The 22393-nt window shown below is 43.8% G+C and overlaps 1 protein-coding gene across 4 annotated transcripts in view; it reads right to left on the bottom strand.

Annotated features, from left to right (window-relative positions):
- Window positions 1–805: 805 nt before the first annotated feature.
- FGF12 (fibroblast growth factor 12) overlaps window positions 806–22393 on the bottom strand; it is a 614009-nt gene continuing 592421 nt past the window's right edge. For all 4 annotated transcript variants that reach the window (XM_040349558.1, XM_040349557.1, XM_040349556.1 and 1 more), the window contains one exon: window positions 806–1219. In XM_040349558.1, coding sequence (XP_040205492.1) covers window positions 1101–1219 — 119 coding nt within the window. In that variant the 3' untranslated portion in view covers window positions 806–1100. The remainder of the gene's footprint in view (window positions 1220–22393) is intronic.

Below are 22393 nucleotides of genomic sequence, written 5' to 3'. Positions count from 1 at the left end.
ATGCAGTGGGGGTGGCCACCTCTCTCCTCCTGACTAACGTCCGCGGGGAATCCCTGACCCCGCCCACTGCTTGTGTCGAGAAGAGAGAGGGGAGAAGCAGCAGGTCAATCAGCGCTGATCAGTGCTCAATATACAAGGTATATACAGCGTTGTTTTCAAGGATTGTTAAAAGTGACAGTGGTGAGTTAACAACCACTTTAAAGATCTGCATCTTTCATTAATAGATTACATTTTTTTCATCCATAGAAGCTATAATACAGTGTCTATGAATAGAGGAGGTGGGTGAAAACAGGGCATAATCGGCACTATTGATGAGTACAAATGACAGGTCCCTTGGCTCTATTACCCTCGCAGCACTGCAAGATTACAGCAAGGGGGCAGGTATAAAGATCGGAGGAGGAGAATTTTAAACATAACGAGTAGCAGTATCACAAGGGACACATCGGATTGATAGTAAGTCATGTTCCTTGCGATATTTTTTTATTTTTTTACAAAACATGGGCTTGTTTTAAATTATATACATTTTTCTAAAAGAAAACAAAAAAACACAGTGGATTCTTTGGTTTGTGAAGGGTGTTGTTTCTCTATCATGTCTGTGAATTCTGTAAACTGTCTTCATATGTGAATACAATACATATTTGTAAGCCTGTGCTTTCAACATATGATGGCATTTGTACAGACAAAGCAGATGTGCTTCATAGATAGACACAAATCGAAAACAGAGGAATATTGCAAAAGAGGGATTGGTACCCTAGTGGCCTTGACTGATTTTTTTGTTCAGATTCATTTCTCCAGAACTTTGTTGTAATTTTAAAGGTAATATCTTTATTGTATATTTTTTATGCAGAGATGGGAACTAATTTGATCACACAGCAAACTTTGCATAAAATATGAATGGAGTCCAGATTCAAAGTATTATCTTCATATTTTTCTGGTTGGTTTAAAACATTGCACAGGCAATTTAATTTCCATTTCTTTGTTCTATCCAAAGAAGAAAATTTGAGTTCAAAAACGTAGTCAGCGGAACCTGTCATGTCAGTTTATATGTATCATTTCTGACTTTCCAACGGGTTCACTGTCAGGACAGGGCAGGATCTTGGCTATGTTGACTCTTGATTAACAACTTTTCCACCATTCATGGTTGGTGTCCCTGAACTTTTTCTTGAACGTCCTTGCTTCTCTCCAATTTCATGCAGTGATGGCTCTCTGTACATGCACACTGAAAAACAAATGAATACAATTAGTTCTTGCAGAGTGAAGGGTCAAACTTCAATGGTCCCATTAGCCTTTATGTGCTTTGCTTTCATTTCATCTGATGTGTAAAAAGAGCTTGAGGTAAATGCTGTAAATGTACATACTATCTCATACTATTACTGTATCTATCTATCTATCTATCTATCTATCTATCTATCTATCTATCTATCTATCTATCTATCTATCTATCTATCTCTCTCTCTCTCTATCTCTCTCTCTATCTATCTATCATAGAAGTAGTTATAATCAGAACTATACAGTAGGTGACCGCGATATTGTGTCAATCTCGCTCCTTTTCTCTGCGAGATTGACCACCTACGAGCCCCGTCGCGGGAGCCAGCGCCGAGCCAGCTCACTGCAACGGAAAAAAGCTGACATAGAAGCGACGGGGATCCGACTTGGATTCCCGCCAATTCTAGAAGCCGTGTTTGGTATGAATCATGTGGGGGAACTCCACGCCAAATTTTAAATAAAAAAACGGCATTTGTTCCCCTCCAGGAGCACACCAGGCCCTTAGGTCTGGTATGGATTGTAAGGAGAACCCCCCTATGCCGAAAAAACAGCATGGGGGTTTCCCCACAATCCATACTAGACCCATATTGAGCACGCCGCCCAGCCGGTCAGGAAAGGAGTGGGGACGAGCAAGCGCCCCCCCCTCCTGAGCCATACCAGGCCGCATGCTAATAAACATGGGGCCCTCCACCCCAAAGCACCCTGTCCCCATGTTGATAAGGACAGGGCCTCTTCCTGACAACCCGTTTTTTCAGCGTAGGGGGGTTCTCCTTACAATCCATACCAGACCTAAGGGCCTGGTATGCTCCTGGAGGGGAACCCATGGCCGTTTTTTTATTTAAAATTTGGCATGGAGTTCCCCCTCATGATTCATACCAAACACAGCGTCTAGAATTGGCAGGAATCCAAGTCGGATCCCCGTCGCTTCTATGTCGCGCTCGCTGGAACGTGCTTTTCCTATTGCAGCGAGTGCGAGATGTTGGCACCCTGTCGCCGAGAACCAGTGCGATGCCGTCGTGCTGGAAACACATTCTCGCGGACAGGTACTGTACTTTAAGCTGACCTTCATGCTCAAAATCCTTAATTTAAATATATTCTTCAATATCTACAAAGTGGAAAGCTATAAGAGCGAAGGCCCATTCACTACAGACTGTTTTCAGAATGCTACAAAAGGACAGATACAAGACCAGTCAACCTGTACAAACAGAGTTGCAGTGACCAGTCTTTATTACAGGAAGCTCCTGCATAAAGGAAACATTTCAACATTGGATTAAAGCACAGATCTAGACGAAATACACAAAAGAAGAATGAACAAATATTAAAAATTCAGGTAAAAATACAAAGTATTTGCTGTAGTTCAGCTGTATAAACCAATCATAACTAAATATATACTATACGCACGCACACATATACATGCAAGAACATTTTTAACAGCTCCTGCTTTGCTCATTGCAAAGTCAATAGAAAGCTTTTCCTTGTACATTAAAAGTGGTTTTACATGCAGTTACAGTCAGGGCCACATTTATCACAAGGCTCCTGTAGGCTATTGCCTTGGCAGCAGATTAGAAGGATAACATTTACAAAGTGTGTTTTTTATCATGCTTGGCTGCTTCTAGTCAAATATGGTTAAATCCAGCAACAGATTTGAAGGGTAACGCGTCCCGAACACTCATCTACATTAGCCCTAAAACACACATTATGAAATGTAAAATTCACAACTCTCTCAACATGATCTATTTTCTGAAAGCAGAGATCCTAGAAAATTTTATTTTATGAGGTTTTTATATCAATGTTTACTTCAAAGTAATTATTTGTGGGCCTAACTTAAAACAAACAAAAAAAAAGAACGTTACCATTAAAGATGGTCATAATCTAGTAGCATGGGGCCAAATTCTCAAAAACTGTGCGTAACTTAAATTTCAGCAGTTAAGTTACACTGACTTAAAATTTCTACCTAAGTACCTGATCGTCAAAGCACTTAGGTAGAAATTACACGCAGTGTAACTTAAGTGCCGCCGTCGTAAGGCGGTCCTCCTCTCCTGGGGGCGTTTAAAATTTAAATGAGGCGCGCTCCCGCGCCGGCCGTACTGCGCATGCGTGTGACGTCATTTTCCCGACGTGCAGCGCGCGAACGTAATTAACGCCGGGCGGCTTTGAGAATTTCGACGGGACACTAAAGTTGCGACGGGTGAAATAAAAAGACGCGCCGGGAAAACAAATAATTTTAACCAAAAATGACAGCGTCGCTCAGCATGCATTCCTGAGGGTGAACTCCATGCCAATTTTCAAAGAAAAAAACGGCATGGGTTCACCCCCCAGGAGCATACCAGGCCCTTAGGTCTGGTATGGGTTGTAAGGAGACCCCCCCACGCCGAAAAATTGACGTAGGGGGTCCCCCTACAATCCATACCAGACCCGTATCCAAAGCACGCTACCCGGCCGGCCAGGAATGGGAGTGGGGACGAGCGAGCGTCCCCCCCCCTCCTGAGCCGTGCCAGGCCGCGTGCCCTCAACATGGGGGGGTTGGGTGCTCTGGGGCAGGGGGGCGCACTGCGGGCCCCCCCACCCCAGAGCACCCTGTCCCCATGTTGATGAGGACAGGACCTCTTCCCGACAACCCTTGCCATTGGTTGTCGGGGTCTGCGGGCGGAGGCTTATCGGAATCTGGGAGTCCCCTCAAATAAGGGGGCCCCCAGATACCGGCCCCCACCCTAAGTGAATGGATATGGGGTACATCGTACCCCTATCCATTCACCTGGAGGCAAAAAGTAAAATGTAGTAAACACACAACACAAGGCTTTTTAAAATATTTTATTATTCTGCTCCGGATGCCCCCCCTGTCTTCGTTATTAGCTCTATTTCCAGGGGGGGCTTCTTCTTCCGCTCTCCGGGGGTCTTCTCCGCTCTCCGGGGGTCTTCTCCGCTCTCCGGGGGGGCTTCTCCGGACTCCGGGGGGGCTTCTCCGGACTCCGGGGGGGCTTCTCCGGACTCCGGGGGGCTTCTTCCATCTTCTCCCCTCTTCCGCTCTTGACTCGGCGAACCCCGGTTCTTCTGCAGCTCTCCGGTGCCTTCTTCTTCAGCGCTGGCTGCCTGCTATGTTTGTGTGTTAGCTCGATTTCAAACAGGCAGCCGGCGCGGTCTTCTGTGACGCCAGGGTCTTCTGGTCTTCTGTTCTTCCGATGTTGCCTCGTCGCCGGTTGTCGCTGTAATGATGGAAGCGCGCCTTGCATCCCATTTATATAGGCATCACCGTCCCATCATGCTCCGGTAGGTACCCACGTGGTGGGTGCACGTGGGTAGGCACCCACCACGTGGGTACCTACCGGAGCATGATGGGACGGTGATGCCTATATAAATGGGATGCAAGGCGCGCTTCCATCATTACAGCGACAACCGGCGACGAGGCAACATCGGAAGAACAGAAGACCAGAAGACCCTGGCGTCACAGAAGACCGCGCCGGCTGCCTGTTTGAAATCGAGCTAACACACAAACATAGCAGGCAGCCAGCGCTGAAGAAGAAGGCACCGGAGAGCTGCAGAAGAACCGGGGTTCGCCGAGTCAAGAGCGGAAGAGGGGAGAAGATGGAAGAAGCCCCCCGGAGTCCGGAGAAGCCCCCCCGGAGTCCGGAGAAGCCCCCCCGGAGAGCGGAGAAGACCCCCGGAGAGCGGAGAAGACCCCCGGAGAGCGGAAGAAGAAGCCCCCCCTGGAAATAGAGCTAATAACGAAGACAGGGGGGGCATCCGGAGCAGAATAATAAAATATTTTAAAAAGCCTTGTGTTGTGTGTTTACTACATTTTACTTTTTGCCTCCAGGTGAATGGATAGGGGTACGATGTACCCCATATCCATTCACTTAGGGTGGGGGCCGGTATCTGGGGGCCCCCTTATTTGAGGGGACTCCCAGATTCCGATAAGCCTCCGCCCGCAGACCCCGACAACCAATGGCAAGGGTTGTCGGGAAGAGGTCCTGTCCTCATCAACATGGGGACAGGGTGCTCTGGGGTGGGGGGGCCCGCAGTGCGCCCCCCTGCCCCAGAGCACCCAACCCCCCCATGTTGAGGGCACGCGGCCTGGCACGGCTCAGGAGGGGGGGGGACGCTCGCTCGTCCCCACTCCCATTCCTGGCCGGCCGGGTAGCGTGCTTTGGATACGGGTCTGGTATGGATTGTAGGGGGACCCCCTACGTCAATTTTTCGGCGTGGGGGGGTCTCCTTACAACCCATACCAGACCTAAGGGCCTGGTATGCTCCTGGGGGGGAACCCATGCCGGTTTTGAATTTAAAAATTGCCGTGGAGTTCTCCCTCAGGAATGCATACCAAATGCCGTCGCTGAAATGGGCCTTTACAAGGTTTGGCTAACTTTACACATTATAAATCCAGCCCTAATTTTGCGCCGGCAAATTCGGAACTTAGGCAGAAATCAAAGTGCTGAAATGCTTTGAAAATCTACTTAAGTCCTCATTTGCATACGCAAAGCTGGATTTCAATGAGAAATGCCCCCAGTGGCGGATGCGGTACTGCATCCTAAAATCTGACCGTGTAAGTGTCTTACACATGCCGGATTTTCTGCCTAACTTTGGAAAAAGCCTTTTGAGAATCGTTTCCAAAGTTAGGCACAGAGATACGCAGGCTGAACAGCAGTTAAGTCTGCGTATCTCTTTTGAGAATTTGGCCCATTGAGTTTAAAAAAAAAATTCAAAACATTTGTTTGATTATTTTTTTTAATGGCTAGTGGGGTCAAACCCACATTCGTTTCTGACTTAAAACAACAAACAGGTTTATACTTACTTGCTCTGTGTAATGGAACTGCACAGAGTGGCCCCAAAACCTCCTCTTCTCGGGTCCCTCGTGGGCACTCTTGGCTCCTTACCTCTGACAAGTGCCCCTATAGCAAGCTACTTCCAATGGGGGCACACAGCCTTGCTGTCTGCGTCATTTTCCCTCACGTCACTGGCTTTGATTTACAGCAAAGCTCAAGAGACCTGGAAGTGAGAGGACAGAAGAGCTACAAACATGCACAAATTAAGTGGGGATCCTGCTGCCTAAAAATGTTTTGCCTTAATTCAAGGATTGCAATAAAGAATAAATTCACCTTTCATAACATGTTACACCCATATTCAAGGTTTAACATGTTATGAATTCAACGGCCCTGTGTCCCCTCCCCCAGATCCCTGCTGTGATAGCAAACCAGGGATCTCCTCCCCCCGTGTTTTCTCCACACTCCCAGCCGTCTCTCTAATTCATATTCCTCTGTGAATGGAAAACGACAAGGCTTGTAGTTTTCCATGAACTACGATGGGGCTGTGAGCACTGTGGTAGTCCATTAAGTCTTCCGGTCAGAATGTATCGGCTTGCTCGTACGAGGTACAAGCAAGCTGATACACTAACAGATCTGCGGGAGACCCACATGGCATCAGTGATCTGCTGATTACTAGTGCAACGCTTTACAGGGTGTCCCAAAACCAAAAAAAACAAATGTAAGTTTTTTTACCTGCAACAAAAATTTGCATTCATTTTTTTTTGTGAAAAGGTCTACTTATCCTTTAAGGTAAAAAAAATATACTTTTAGGCTATAGAACCACTTTAAGGCTCAGTGTACACTGGGCTAAAAAAAATGGTTGTTCTCTTGGAAGAAAAAGTACAGGAGTTTAGGAGCGCTTAGCAGTGTTTAGCTTTTTTTTTTCTGCCAGGAAGCTCCAATCAAGGAGCAATCAGCAAATATTTTGTATTTTTACCTGAATTTTTAACATTTGTTCATTCTTCTTTTGTGTATTTCGTTTAGATCTGTGCTTTAATCCAATGTTGAAACGTTTCCTTTATGCAGGAGCTTCCTGCCTCTAATTGATGAGTTTAAAATATGCCTCTAATCACCATAATGTGCAATGACAAATAAGATAACAAATAAGATAACACTGAGCTGCTTCACTTCAGGCAAAATACAAAACTCCTGTAGAAACAGCATCCTTTAAGCCAGTGAGTATAGACCCCAAAGGATCAGTTCACTCACAACTGATATATTTTTACTTTTTTCTGGATGCTGGAGAGTTAAACCACCTGATATTTTTTAGGGACAATTAATAATTAGGGGCCCCTTCTCCTTGTTGGATTTCTATACTTTTTTTGTTATGATGAATGCAACAGGGGATCTTGGAATACACACCGGTGGACAGGAACGTCCAGAACTTACAAGTGGAAAGAGTCAAAATCTACGCCAGGGAAGATTCACTGCTATAGTATCCAATACAAATAAAAGTCCAGGGACTGACTCATATTTTAATTATACTTATAGTTGTTCTGATCACAATAAACACTGTTGTTTTTGCCCTACTTCTGCACCTGCAGATTTTCATGAAGAAACTGCATTCAAGGATCAATGTATTTTTTTCATGTTTCTAACCCAGATTTAAGAAAACAAGCCTGTCACAGTATATGCTTTTTGAATTGATTTGCTGGATATTAAAAGATAAGGAAAATCATATTCTGGGAGTTAGTAATATCGTATACTAATCTTTCCAGGATGATAGCTGCCTGACAAAAAAAAAACATAATCTGCCTGAAGGACAAACGTCTTTTTTAAAAGGAACTAGAAGTAAATTTGTACATTTTTTTATATACTTGAAATTGTGTGCACAAAAAAAAAAAAAAGATTATATCACATGAAATGTTACTAGTGAAAAAATAAACATGTTGAATCACAGAAACTACAATTCCATCAAAGTGTACAACAATGTGAGATCGACAACATTTCTGTTTTAATTTCCGATAATGTTAACAAATGTTAAAAGAGCAACAAGCTTGGTTGAAAGAAAACCACACTTTGTTAAAATACTATCTATTGCCTATTTTAATTTAATATTAGTAACATGACCTTTCTATTTTAATCTTAGAGCAGCTATGACAATACAGGCAGAAAATTCAAATGTTGCTATCGTCCAACTGTGACAAACTGGGAGCATTATATTTGCTGCTGTTCACTGCTTTTCCTAAAAGTTTTTACAAAGCTTGAGATCCCATAAATACTTGAACTTTTGGGACAGTTAAATAACTTTTATTAAAGTTGTTCACAGTACAAAATGCAGGCCTGTTATGGAGATTCCTCACTGTATGTCCCTGCCACAGCCATGCCATAGCCTTTACCTAAAAATGTTCTGTCTCAGCCCTGTGCCTACTATGCACAGAATAATTAATTGTTAGGGATGGTCCATACTTTTCTGGGTGGCTGTGTTCCCCATGTGTACAAACCAGCCATAGGAACAAATGAGACCACGGTACATACAGTATGCTCAGCAGTTTCAGGGCTCACCCAGGACTACTTTCATGTAAAGCCTTTCTAAGGCCACTCAGTCAAGGTCTCCAGAGCTGGAGTTAAGCATTTTACTAAGTGCCTTGCACTTAAGCATACGGAAGAGCTTTAAAGGAAAACTTCAGAAAAAACAAAGTTGTCCCTCAAATGTCTGTAAATCTGTGAAATTATTATTTTTGCAAAGGCAACATTGAGACTGGTCATATGGCGATAATAAAGGCAGATCTTCCCACTTAGCAGTCAGCTTGAGAAATGCATGACAAGGTCTAAATCAATATCATAAGAAAAGCAGACAGTAGGAATCTATAAAAAAAAGTTTGCTAGTTCACCTTGGGATTTTTTGTTCTCAACGAAGCTGGAGTGTAAGAACTGTATACCAATCAAATAAAACTCGAATGGCATTAAATCAATTTTGAAGCTATGCTGTCAGTGTATAATCCAGTGTGCCTAGTGTTATCAAACTTAATAAATACAAATTGTATACTGTGTAGGGGTAAATTTACTAAAACTGGAGAACTTAGAATCTGGTGCAGCTGTGCCTGGTAGCCAATCAGCTTCTAACTTCAGCTTGTTCAATTATACTTTGACAATAAAACCTGGAAGCTGATTGGTTTCTATGCAGAGCCGCACCAGCTTTTGAAAGCTCCGGTTTTAGTAAAAATCTCCCCTACAGTGACTCTAAACCATCAAACAACAATTGAAAAATATACATCTACACATATAATAACAATCATAATGGTTTGTTTAACAGTGCTGTGTAGCACATGGAAATATACATTTTATTTTTATATTGGTTTGTGATGACGTTTTAAAAGGTTTTACACTATGAAAAGGAGAGTTTGCACATTAGAGGAGGAAAAATGAGAAAACAGAGTGGATCCAGCTAAAACCCAATTTTGTCCGACATAGAGATCAACCCCATCTGGTAAGTGCTTGTTCCTTAGGGTGTGCATTTGGTGAGCAATTCATCAAACTGGTGGAAGACACAGTGGAGTCACTGAAAACAGCTTTGCATCAAGCATATTTTTTCCAAGGACATGGGGGTAAATACCATTTTAACAATTCTAAAGCTAGTGTTTGAGGGTTACAATCCTTTTTTATTTTTATTTTCTTCTGTTAACCCTGTAAGTAGCCAACAGAGTTGGGTTTGGATAGTTCATTGATACTAGATATTAATATAAAGGCAGGGGCGGACTAACAACTCATGGGGCCCTCAGCCAATAGGAGATTATGAGGCCCCCAGGCAATAGATTATGGGGCCACACAGAACTGTATACACACACACATACAGTATAAATACACACAGAATACACACACACACACACACACACACTGAGAAGGTACTGGAGAGGCGGAGCAGCTATAATCTTGGGATTTTTAGACCAAAAGGATGTCGGTAAGGGACATTTTAGATGTAAAAAAACACAGATTTTTACATACTGTCCCTGGTTTTACTGGGGCTGGCAAACCTGATGGGGCCCCCTAGTGGCATGGGGCCCTCGGGCAGTGCCTGAGTGCCCGAATGGTCAGTCCGCCCCTGTATAAAGGGGTTGTAAAGGTTCGTTTTTTTATTTTCTAAATAGGTTCCTTTAAGTTAGTGCATTGTTGGTTCACTAACCCTTTCCTTCGATTTCCCTTCTAAATGTTTTTTTTCTTTGTCTGAATTTCTCACTTCCTGTTTCTCCTCAGTAAACTTCACACCATCATCCGAGCAGTGTTTAGTCAGCCAGAACAGCTTACTGAGGAGGAACAGGAAGTGAGAAATTCAGACAAAGAAAACAAAGAAAAAAAATCATTTAGAAGGGAAATTAAAGTGGTTGTAAACCCACTTTTTTTACTTTTACCTACAGGTAAGCCTATAATAAGGCTTACCTGTAGGTAAGGAGAATATCTCCTAAACCTGCACGGTTTAGGAGATATTCCCCTCGCAATGCGCCGCTGATTGCAGCGGCGCATGTGCAGGGGGGATCTACGGCGAAAGGACCGGCCGCCGCCGGACCTTGCCGAATTTAAATCTCCCGCGCGCATGCGCGCGAGTGACGTCATCGCCGCTCCAGCCAATCACATCGCTGGAGCGGCGAGAAAAAAAATAAAAAATTTGATGCGGGTTTACAACCGCTTTAAAGGAAAAGGTAAGCGAACCAACAATGCACTAGCTTAAAGGAACCTATTTAGAAAATAAAAAACAAACCTTTACAACCCCTTTAAGATGTTTTAAAATGTATCATTCTACATCACCCCCTGTATACTGTATGTATATACAGTATTTGGTACAACTCTAAAATATATGCACATGTTCTGTCTCTTTGAAGCAAGTTTGTCAACATAAGGTCACTTACAAAAATGCCTTGTGGTGAATTATAGGCAGGCGGCAGTTATAGGAGAAGTGTGGACAGATAGAACATAATTCTAAATGTATCTCAGTTATGTGGTAATTAAAAAAAAAATATATATGTTTTGAATTGTCTCTATTTATAACTGTCCTGTAACAGCAGAATTCAGACTGGGAGAGGAAGTCAACCAGGATTTCCTACATTGCATAGTACACAGAAAGCTGGCTGACAAGAGGGGAGTGCACAGGGATACCCACATCAGTCTGTTGCTGCTCCTTCACTATTCATTCACGGAATTAGGGGGTCTTTGACCAAGCCTTAACTGCAGAAAAGGGAGGCATATTGTGTTTGTTGCATTGTCAGAGTTAATCTGATTAAAAAAAGACATAAAAAAAGTCCAACAGAGAAAAAAAAGAAAGAAAATTAACACGCAAATAGAAAATATATACACCTCCATACACACTATCCAATACCTACAGTTAATCCAGAGGAAGGCAACCCCCCACCCACTAAAGCATGGTCCTATTTGTTACAGCGGGGGAAAACATCCTTCCTGATCACCCAAGAGGCACTCGGATATTCCCTGGATCAACTTTACTTATAAATATGTCTGAAAGAGATGTTTGGATAAAAAAAAAACACGCTTAACAGAATTAAAAGAGAAGTATGGGAAAATAGTTTTCTCATAATCATACTTACTTAAAGCGGGAGTTCAACCAATTTGTTTTTTTTTTCTCTTTTCCCCTTAGCTTCATGCTCGTTTTGTCTAGGGGAATCGGCTATTTGTTTTAAAATATGAGCCGTACTTACCGTTTTCGAGATGCATCTTCTCCGTCGGCTTCCGGGTATGGGTCTTCGGGAGCGGGCGTTCCTTCTTGATTGACAGTCTTCCGAGAGGCTTCCGACGGTCGCATCCATTGCGTCACTTGTAGCCGAAAGAAGCCGAACGTCGGTGCGGCTCTATACTGCGCCTGCGCACCGACGTTCGGCTTCTTTCGGAAAATCGTGACGCGATGGATGCGACCATCGGAAGCCTCTCGGAAGACTGTCAATCAAGAAGGAACGCCCAGTCCCGCAGCCCATACCCGGAAGCGGCGGAGAAGATGCATCTCGTAAACGGTAAGTACAGGTCATATTTTAAAACAACTAGCCGATTCCCCTAGACAAAACGAGCCTAAAGCTAAGGGGAAAATGTGGGTGAACCTCCGCTTTAAGTGGATGCAGCATCGGACCAATGCTGCATCTGTCCCCTGCCGCCTCTGAACTGAGAACCAAGCTATCGAACACTGCCAATGGCTCGGCTCTTTCAGCACCTTGAGTGGAAAACTTCTGCCTGTCAGTCAGCATCTCTCCTGCTCTGCTCCTATACGCTCATTGGAGTGCTGAGCTGTAAAGGGGCTGTCTCAGTCTCTCAGAGGCTCGCTGAGACGGCTATCAGTCCAGTGAGTCAGCGGATTCAGAATCCCAGAGTCGGGATGACGCGGTGCCTGAACTGATTTGTGTGACATCAGCAGAGAGTGGACTTTCAGACTGCTCTCTGTTGAAAACTGGTCACAGGAGTGCAAAACTAATTGTACTCCTGTGACCCTTAGGAGAAGCCCAGCCAAACAAGCTCAGGCTGGAACTCTTCTTTAGGAGTTTTTGGTAATTTGGAAAGTTCATACCTGTATAGTTCGGCTGTGAATTTAGCTGTTTTCCAACACTTGTTATTTCAATAGTTTAACAAATAAGAGCAATACAAATGCAAGTGGTAAAAGCTTTTGAAAACATTTGGGGCTCGTTCAAACAGGCTGCGTTGGGAGTGTCACAGGAGAAGAGCAGCATGACATGAGGGGCAACCGGATGAAAGGGGGGCAGCAGAACTGGAGGGGGAAGTGTCATGGGAGGTCAGAGAACAGGAGGGGGGCAGCAGGACAGAAGGGGAAAGTGTCATTGAAGGGGGGCAGCGGAACAGGTGAGGGCAGTGGGAAAGGTAGGGGGCAGCATTTCAGATTAGAGGCAGTGTTTCAGGTGACAGCGGGGCAGATGAGAGTGTCACAGGTGGGGGGCTTTGGGACAGGTGGGAGGCAGTGTCACAGGTGGGGGGCAGCTGGACAGGTGGGAAGCCGTGTCACAGGTGGAGGGGCAGCAGGACAGGTGGGAGGCAGTGTCACAGGTGGAATGGAGTAAGACAGGTGGGAGGCAGTGTCACAGGTAAGGGGCATCAGGACAGGTAGGAGGCAGTGTCACAGGTGAGAGGCAGTGTCACAGGTGGGGGCAGCGGGACAGGTGGGAGCCAGTGTTACAGGTGAGAGGTAGCGGGACAGGTGGGAGGGAGTAGAACAGGTGGGAGGCAGTGACACAGGTAGCGGGCAGCGAGACAGGTGGGAGGCAGTGTCACAGGTGGGGGGCAGCAGGAAAGGTTGGAGGCAGTGTCACAGGTGGGGGGCAGAAGGACAGGTGGGAGGCAGTGTCACAGGTGAGGGCAGCAGGACAGGTGGGAGGCAGTGACCCTCTTGGGGGCAGCGGGACAGGTGGGAGGCAGTGTCACATGTGGGGGGCAGTGGGATAGGTGGGAGGCAGTGTCACATGAACCTAGGGAAGAACCAGTCTTTCGAGCTCTCACTTGTCCAGCAGTGCCAGGAGTAGCTGAGCCTGTGTCCCATCTCCCCCAGGATCCCTGGTGAAAGCTGCAAAAAGAGCGGGGGGCTTCTCCACCCTGTAACAGGTGCTATTGCGCCAGCTTTCCTTTTGAAACAGGCGCTGTTGCACCAGCTCTCCTCTGTAAATAGGCACTTTAAGCGCCGTATTGCATTCCATGCTGGAACGCATACGGCGCATGCGCAATGACGTCATCGCCCGGCGCCATTATGTGCACCTGCTGATCTCCGGCCTATAAAGGCATTCAATGGAGATACAGCTGGCGTTCTATTATTGTCAGCCGTAGACTCAGGCTTAGCCTGTCAGCTCAGCCATGCTGCTGTCCTTGCTCACTTTGCCGGAACACCGCTCCAGGAAACAACTACTACTTTGCTGCTAAGACTTCCTACAACAACTGCATTGCTGGGAACTACCTTCATGCCATGAACATCTTGCACTATGGACTTTCCATCTCCTGCATAGATAACTATAAACGGATAAGTAGACATTCCTTCACTCGTAGTTCTATTGGAAGATCTAATGCTAATGATTCATCTATTACTATTGTACTATTACAAATACAATGGGGATATTACTATATCTTCTGGGAGATACTAATGTGCTAAAGCTTATTGCAAATTAGTACCTAAAAGGGACAGCTACCTCTAAATCATTATAGCAATAATTACCTGATGTATGCTACTCTAATTACCTGAACTATATCACCTCTTATATGTGTGCATTGCTACAGCTATGATTACAGTTCATGTCTACAACTATATTTACCTGAGCTATACTGCCTCTCGTATTATTCTACAAATACATACCTCAAGTATGCTACTATAATTACCTGAGCTATACTGTCTCTTGTAAGCAATAATATTACGTCTACCAAATTACCTCAAGTATGCTATTATAACTACCTGAGCAACATTGCCTCTCATATACAAGTACTACTACCCAATTAAAGTACTTGTTATACGCAAGCAACAGTTGTTACTACAACCTCCATTACTACGTGCCTGCAAATCCTCATAGGCCTTGTCCTAATTCTTTGAACTTGTTCGCTCTAACTTTCTATGCTAGGGGTTGATTTTATTCCATAGCATCTCCCCTAGTGGCCTTAATACATCTCTACATGCCAAAGGTGATATGATGTAGAGAACCCCCAAACTCCTGTTACGAGGAGAGCCGCCTGGGGTCCCTTACTGATAATGACCTGCATGTAGTGGTGTATTGGGATATTGTCCTTGAATTTATTTTAAACGCTAAGCTCGGGTCGCATACTGTAATGCGTCAATGCTTAGTAGCTCAACGCCTTTCTTGATGTGACAGAGAGATGATGTATAGATCCCCCAAACTCCTGTTGCGAGGAGTGACGTCTGGGGCCTAATACTGAGTTGTCACATAGAGAATCGCATTAAAGTCCTTGCTAACTGCAGTTGTGGTTCACTCCGTTCACCAGTGCTGTTACACACCCTGACCTTCATTTCCATGAGGCCCTCCTGACCTGCACACGTGTGGGATCCGCCCACCTCTCCACCCTCCTTTGCATTCTGGCAGCCCATCCACTCTGACGGCAGCTGCCTCTGGTTAAAGATGGCCCAAATTGTGGTCCGTGCACCTCAGGGGCCCTTACTTGTGTCTTGGCTGTAACGCCCTGATGGCGGCCCTGTTCTAGTATATTGAGTTGTCTTCAAATCACTGTTCCAGGGTCTTCTCTTGACCTGTAGTCAAATCCTACAAAAATTCCTTAGAAAAAGATATGCTATGATCAATATCTTTAACGTAATGAGAAGGAATTATTTGCAGGTTAAGTCAGACAACACGAGCAGTACTACACATGCCACCAGTACCATCTAGTAATATGTACCCAGCAAAAAAATGATATGCAACAGCCCACCTTCCTGCCAGAACTTTTTCATAATTAATAATAATTTATTTTCTAGCATATTCAAATAGACCATTTGTTTCACTCTCTCTTTCAGCAATTACCTCACTTCTTTAAGAAAGAGGAAGCCATGCTGCCTTAATTGTCCTATTTATAGATTTTGTTTTTTCAAACGCATAGTTTTAAGTGCTCCAAATTATGTGGTTGCTGTATCAAACTGAGCTCAGCATCCCACTGAAAACAGCAGATCGCTCTGCTTAAGGTTTCCTATGAAATTCTTTTGTGTTTTTAAAAACCTTGTACGTAAAGATGTCAAGCCAACATACTTGCTTGTTTGCTTAGATGCTTTTTCCAATTCTTAATGAAAACAGTACATTTTGTACTTTACCAATCCATAATTTAAAAACAGATACTTTAACTATCAGATCAATGCACAGTTGTGGTGAGGCACTAGCTAGCAGTAATGTGAACAATGCATATGTGTCAAACTTTTTGTTTTCTCATATCTTAATAAATTCTGGTTTTGGTCCTGGAGCTTTGGGTGGGATAAAGGCTCCATTCCTAGGCCCACATTCTACCTGTAAGCCAGTTCTCATTAATTAGTCTGAGCTGTCCACAGACCTTTTTTATTTAAGCTGACTGGTGCTCAATGCCTGTTTTTGGCAATATATTAGGAGGCACCCTATAAAGTCGGCCACAGTTTGTGCGATTTTCTATGCACACTACATATCCCATAGTTCTTCCAGAATCTTGCGCCTGCACACCCCCTGGGGCACGCTCTCTGAAATATCAGTGACCGCATTACGGATACTAGTGAATGGCCACTGATAGCGGCCATTTACCGTGTGATCGCTCCGTCAAATGACGGAGCGATCACTTGTAAACAAACCGACATCATGTCATGACACCGGTTCCTCTCTCCCCTCTGTACCGATCGGTACAGTGTGAGAGGAGAGAGGGAAGAGTTTGTTTGCAGCAGCGCTGTGGGCTGGATATGTAGTGCCCACAGCGCTGCTCAGTGCCCATTCCAGCCATGCTAATACTCTGTCACTACTCTGCCAATACTCTGCAATACTCAACCGTCCATCCATACTCTGCTATACTCATCCGTCCATCCATATTTTGCAATACTCATCCATCAATCCATACTCTGCAATACTCATCCATCCATCCATACTCTGCAATACTCATCCATCCACCCATAAAAATGGATGGAGTACAGCGCTCAGGGTGTTTGCACAAAACAATCAATGGAAGGTTAAAAATTAAAGATAAAAATAATATTAGAAATAAATGGATATATAAAAATGAATAAATTAAATTAAGATTAAAATCACAAACCACAGTGGAGGTATATGGTGTAAATGTTCATGAGTCCATAAAAGGATCAGTCCCAGCAGGGTGCCAAAAAGGCTATAGTTGATGGCAGTGATGAGCCAATATAGATGAAAGCAGTAGATCAGGGCAGCTATCCAGGAGCGAAGCCAGCTCAATATATGCAGGAGAAAAACAAGAGAGAAGAGCGCCTCTGAGTATACTGCGTTTAATTGTAAATCATAAAAATATATCCAGCACTTACATCATAATATTATGCTGCAGTCATGGGAGCTGGTGTGCGTCTATAGCTGACAGCCAGTGAGGCATGAGAACTAGGCGGCCGGAGGGAGCCGGGGAGAGACGTCTAGATCCTTGTTGTTGTGCCGCTGCTAGACAGTGAGTTCATAAGCTGATGCGTGACGTCAGCTTGGACGGAGGCTGAGGAGGACCACACCGCGTTTCAGAGCATGCGCAAGGAACCGACCAGCGTGCTCCTTTTTCAAGTGTACACTTGAAAAAGGAGCGCGCTGGTCGGTTCCTTGCGCATGCTCTGAAACGCGTTGTGGTCCTCCTCAGCCTCCGTCCAAGCTGACGTCACGCATCAGCTGATGAACTCACTGTCTAGCAGCGGCACAACAACAAGGATCTAGCCGTCTCTCCCCGGCTCCCTCCGGCCGCCTAGTTCTCATGCCTCACTGGCTGTCAGCTATAGACGCACACCAGCTCCCATGACTGCAGCATAATATTATGATGTAAGTGCTGGATATATTTTTATGATTTACAATTAAATGCAGTATACTCAGAGGCGCTCTTCTCTCTTGTTTTTATCCATCCACCCATACTCTGCAATACTCATCCATCCATCCATACTCTGCAATCCTCATCCATCCATACTCAGCCATACCCAACTATACTCAGCCATACCCAGCCATCCCACCCACACTCAGCCATACCCACCCAGCCATACTCAGCCATTCCATCCATACCCACCCATCCACATCCATGGCTCATCCATGCCACATCAGTTCACATCCATGCCACTACACTGCCTCAAAGTATAATTAGATAGTCAAATTACACTTGAAATGTATGCCCCTAGAACGCCTACTAGTGCTCCCTGCTCGTTGGGCCTCTGTATGTGGCCACGCTGTGTAAAAGTCTCACACATGTGGTATCGCCATACTCAGGAGGAGTAGCAGAATGTATTTTGGGGTGTAATTTGTGGTATGCATATACTGTGTGTAAGAAATAACCTGATAATGACAATTTTGTGGGAAAAAATAAAAATAAAAATCTAGATATTGCAAAGAATTGTGGTAAAAAAATACAACTACAAAAACCTCACCGTGCCTCTTTCTAAATAGCTTGGAATGTCTACTTTCCAAAAATGGGTCATTTGGGGAGTATTTGTACTTTCCTGGCATGTTAGGGTCTCAAGAAATGAGATAGGCCGTCAGTACTTCAGGCGTGATCAATTTTCAAGTTTTGGCACCATAGCTTGCGGATTCTATACCTTTCTCACCAACCAAATAATATACACCAATTTTGATTATTTTTACCGAAGGTATGTAGCAGTATAAATTTTGGCCAAAATTTATGAAGAAAAATTACTAATTTGCTAAATTTTAACAGAAACAAAGACAATTTTTTTTTTTTTTACAGAATTTTCATTATTTTTTTAATTATTGCGCAAAAAATAAAAAACCCAACAGTGATTAAATACCAGCAAAAGAAAGCTCTATTTGTGTGAAAAAAAGGACAAACATTTCATATGGGCACAGTGTTGCATGACTGAGTAATTGTCATTCAAAATGTGAGAGCACCGGAAGCTGAAAATTGGTCTGGTTAGGGAGGGGGTTTAAGTGCCCAGTGGTCAAATGGTTAAGTTGAAAGGAGCATTCTGATCTTTGAGACACCTTGAATAAAGGTTTTTAACAAGTTTTTACAAAGGCCAAAGGTTTTTGAAACAGGATGGAACAGGCAGAAACCTTTCCCTTAGGGGTACACGTTTTAGTCAAGCTGCAAATGCAGTAAAGCGAGAATGTGAGGTACAGAGTAGCCTCTGGAATTGGAATACCTGTGTTTACACCAGAAAGGTATTTCAATATATAGTAGTTGATTACAGTTGATTTTAGAAATGGCTTTTCTGGCTTTTATTCAAGTAAAAATTACAGTCAGATACGGGGTATGAAATGTATTTTATGGGATTTTATGTGATAGACCAACACGAAGTGGCACAAAATTTGGATTTTTTTTTTACAAATAAATATCAGTCAATACTTTGTAGAACCATCTTTCGCTGCAATTACAACTGCAAGTCTTTTTGGGGATGTCTCTACCAGCTTTGCACATCTAGAGAGTGACATGTTTGCCCATTCTTCTATGCAAAATAGCTCAAGCTCTGCCAGATTTGATGAAGAGCGCCTGTGAACAGCAATTTTCAAGTCTTGTCACAGATTTTCAAATTAATTTAGGTCTGGACTTTGACTGGGCCTTTCTAACACATGAATATGCTTTTATCTAAACCATTACATTGTAGCTCTGGCTGTATGTTTAGGGTCATTATCCTGCTAGAAGGCAAACCTGCACTCCAGTCTCAAGTCTTTTGCAGACTCAAACAGGTTTTCTTCTAAGATTGCCCTGTATTTGACACCATCCATCTTCCCATCAATTCTGACCAGCTTCCCTGCCCCTGCTGAAGAAAAGCATCCCCACAACATGATGCTGCCCCCACCATGTTTCACGGTGGGGATGGTGTGTTCAGGGTGATGTGCTGTGTTAGTTTTCCACCACACATAGCCTTTTGCCATTAGTCCAAAAAGTTCAAATTTGGTCTCATCTGACCAGAGAACCTTCTTCCACATGTTTGCTGTGTCCTCCTTTCCACAAACTGCAAACTGACTTTTTATGGCTTTCTTTCAACAATGGCTTTCTTTTTGCCACTCTACCATAAAGATCAGATTTGTGCACGACTAATAGTTGTCTTGTGGACATTTTCTCCCACCTGAGCTGTGGATCTCTGCAGCTTCTCCAGAGTTATCATGGGCCTTTTGGTTACTTCTCTTAATAATGCTCTTCTTGCCTGGCCGGTCAGTTTAGGTGGACGGCCATGTCTTTGTAGGTTTGCAGTTGTGCCATACTCTTTCCATTTTTGGATGATGGATTGAATAGTGCTCCATGAGATGTTCAAAGCTTGGGATATTTTTTTTATAACCTAACCCTGCTTTAACCACTTAAGGACCCCTTCACGCCAATATAAGTCCGGTCCGAAGCTCCGTGACCGCGCCCGTGGGACCTGCGGATCCGATTGCCGACGGTGTTTCCCGCGATCGGTCTCAGGAGCTGAAGAACGGGGAGAGGTGTGTGTAAACACACCTTCCCCGTTCTTCATTGTAGCAATGTCAGTGATTGTCTGTTCCCTGATATAGGGAAAGAGGTTTCACTGACATCACACATCCAGCCCTGCCCCTTACAGTTAGAAACACATATGAGGTCACACTTAACCCCTTCAGAGCCCCCTAGTGGTTAACTCCTAAACTGGGATTGTCATTTTCACAGTAATCAGTGCATATTTATAGCACCTTTCGCTGTGAAAATGACAATGGTTCCAAAAATGTGTTAAAATTGTCCGATGTGTCTGCCATAATGTCGTAGCCACGAAAAAAATCACTGATCGCCGCCATTAGTAGTAAAAAAAAAAATATTAATAAAAATGCCATAAAACTATCCCCTATTTTGTAAACACTATACATTTTGCGCAAACCAATCGATAAACGCTTATTGCGATTTTTTTTCCAAAAATAGGTAGGAGAATACGTATCGGCCTAAACTGAGGAAAAAAAAATTATATATTTTTTGGGGATATTTATTATAGCAAAAAGTAAAAAATATAGATTTTTTTTCGAAATTGTCGCTCTATTTTTGTTTATAGCGCAACAAATAAAAACCGCAGAGGTGATCAAAAAGACAGCTCCATTTGTGGGAAAAAAAGGACGCCAATTTTGTTTGGGAGCCACGTCGCACGACCGGGCAATTGTCAGTTAACCAGTTCCCGACCCCCGCATGTACATATACGTCCACAATATGGCACGTACAGGCACATGGGCGTACATGTACGTCCTTGCCTATTAGCGGGTGGGGGGTCCGATCGGGACCCCCCCCGCTACATGCGGAGGTCGGGTCTGCTCGGGGAGCGATCCGGGACCACGGCACGGCTATTTGTTTATAGCCGCTCCGTCGCGATCGCTCCCCGGAGCTGAAGAACGGGGAGAGCCGTGTGTAAACACGGCTTCCCCGTGCTTCACTATGGCGGCGCATCGATCGCGTCATTCCCTTTATAGGGAAGACACAATCGATGACGTCATTCCTACAGCCACACCCCCCTACAGTTGTAAACACATACTAGGTGCACCCTAACTCCTACAGCGCCACCTGTGGTTAACTCCCAAACTGCAACTGTCATTTTCACAATAAAGAATGCAATTTAAATGCATTTTTTGCTGTGAAAATGACAATGGTCCCAAAAATGTGTCAAAATTGTCCGAAGTGTCCGCCATAATGTCGCAGTCACGGAAAAAATTGCTGATCGCCGCCATTAGTAGTAAAAAAAAAAAAAAATAATAAAAATGCAATAAAACTATCCCCTATTTTGTAAACACTATAAATTTTGCGCAAACCAATCGATAAACGCTTATTGCGATTTTTTTTACTAAAAATAGGTAGAAGAATACGTATCAGCCTAAACTGAGGAAAAAAAATGTTTTTATATATGTTTTTGGGGGGTATTTATTACAGCAAAAAGTAAAAAATATTGCATTTTTTTCAAAATTGTCGCTCTATTTTTGTTTATAGCGCAAAAACTAAAAAACCGCAGATGTGATCAAATACCACCAAAAGAAAGCTCTATTTGTGGGGGGAAAAAGGACGCCAATTTTGTTTGGGAGCCACGTCGCACGACCGCGCAATTGTCTGTTAAAGCGACGCAGTCCCGAACTGTAAAAACACCTTGGGTCTTTAGGCTGCATATTGGTCCGGGGCTTAACTGGTTAAAGCGACGCAGTCCCAAATCGCAAAAAGGGGCAAGGTCCTTAACCTGCATAATGGTCCGGGTCTTAAGTGGTTAAACTTCTCCACATCTTTATCCCTAACCTGTCTGGTGTGTTCCTTGGCCTTCATGATGCTGTTTGTTCACAAAGGTTCTCTAACAAAACTTCTGAGGGCTTCACAGAACAGCTGTATTTATACTGAGATTAAATTACACACAGGTGGGCTCTATTCACTAATTAGGTGACTTCTGAAGTCAATTGGTTCCACTAGATTTTAGTTAGGGGTATCAGAGTAAAGGAGGCTGAATACAAATGCATGCCACACTTTTCAGATATTTATTTGTAAAAAAGAATGAAAACCATTTTTCATTTTCCTTCCACTTTGTGTTGGTCTATCACATAAAATCCCAATAAAATTCAATTACCTTTTTGGTTGTAACATGACAAAATGTGGAAAATTTCAAGGGGTATGAATACTTTTTTAAATAGGAGGCACAGGCTTGTGGACAGTGTTTATGTGCCGAAAACTGTATTTACCCTCTACCTAAAAGTAAACAGTGGCACTGATATCAAAGTACTGTGAATAATAATAATCAATACTATAAAATAACACCCAGT

This window comes from Rana temporaria, chromosome 4 (assembly GCF_905171775.1).
Source record: "Rana temporaria chromosome 4, aRanTem1.1, whole genome shotgun sequence".
Taxonomy (NCBI): domain Eukaryota; kingdom Metazoa; phylum Chordata; class Amphibia; order Anura; family Ranidae; genus Rana; species Rana temporaria.
The sequence above is the reverse complement of the archived record's forward strand: the minus strand, read 5'-3'. Positions and strand labels throughout refer to the sequence as shown.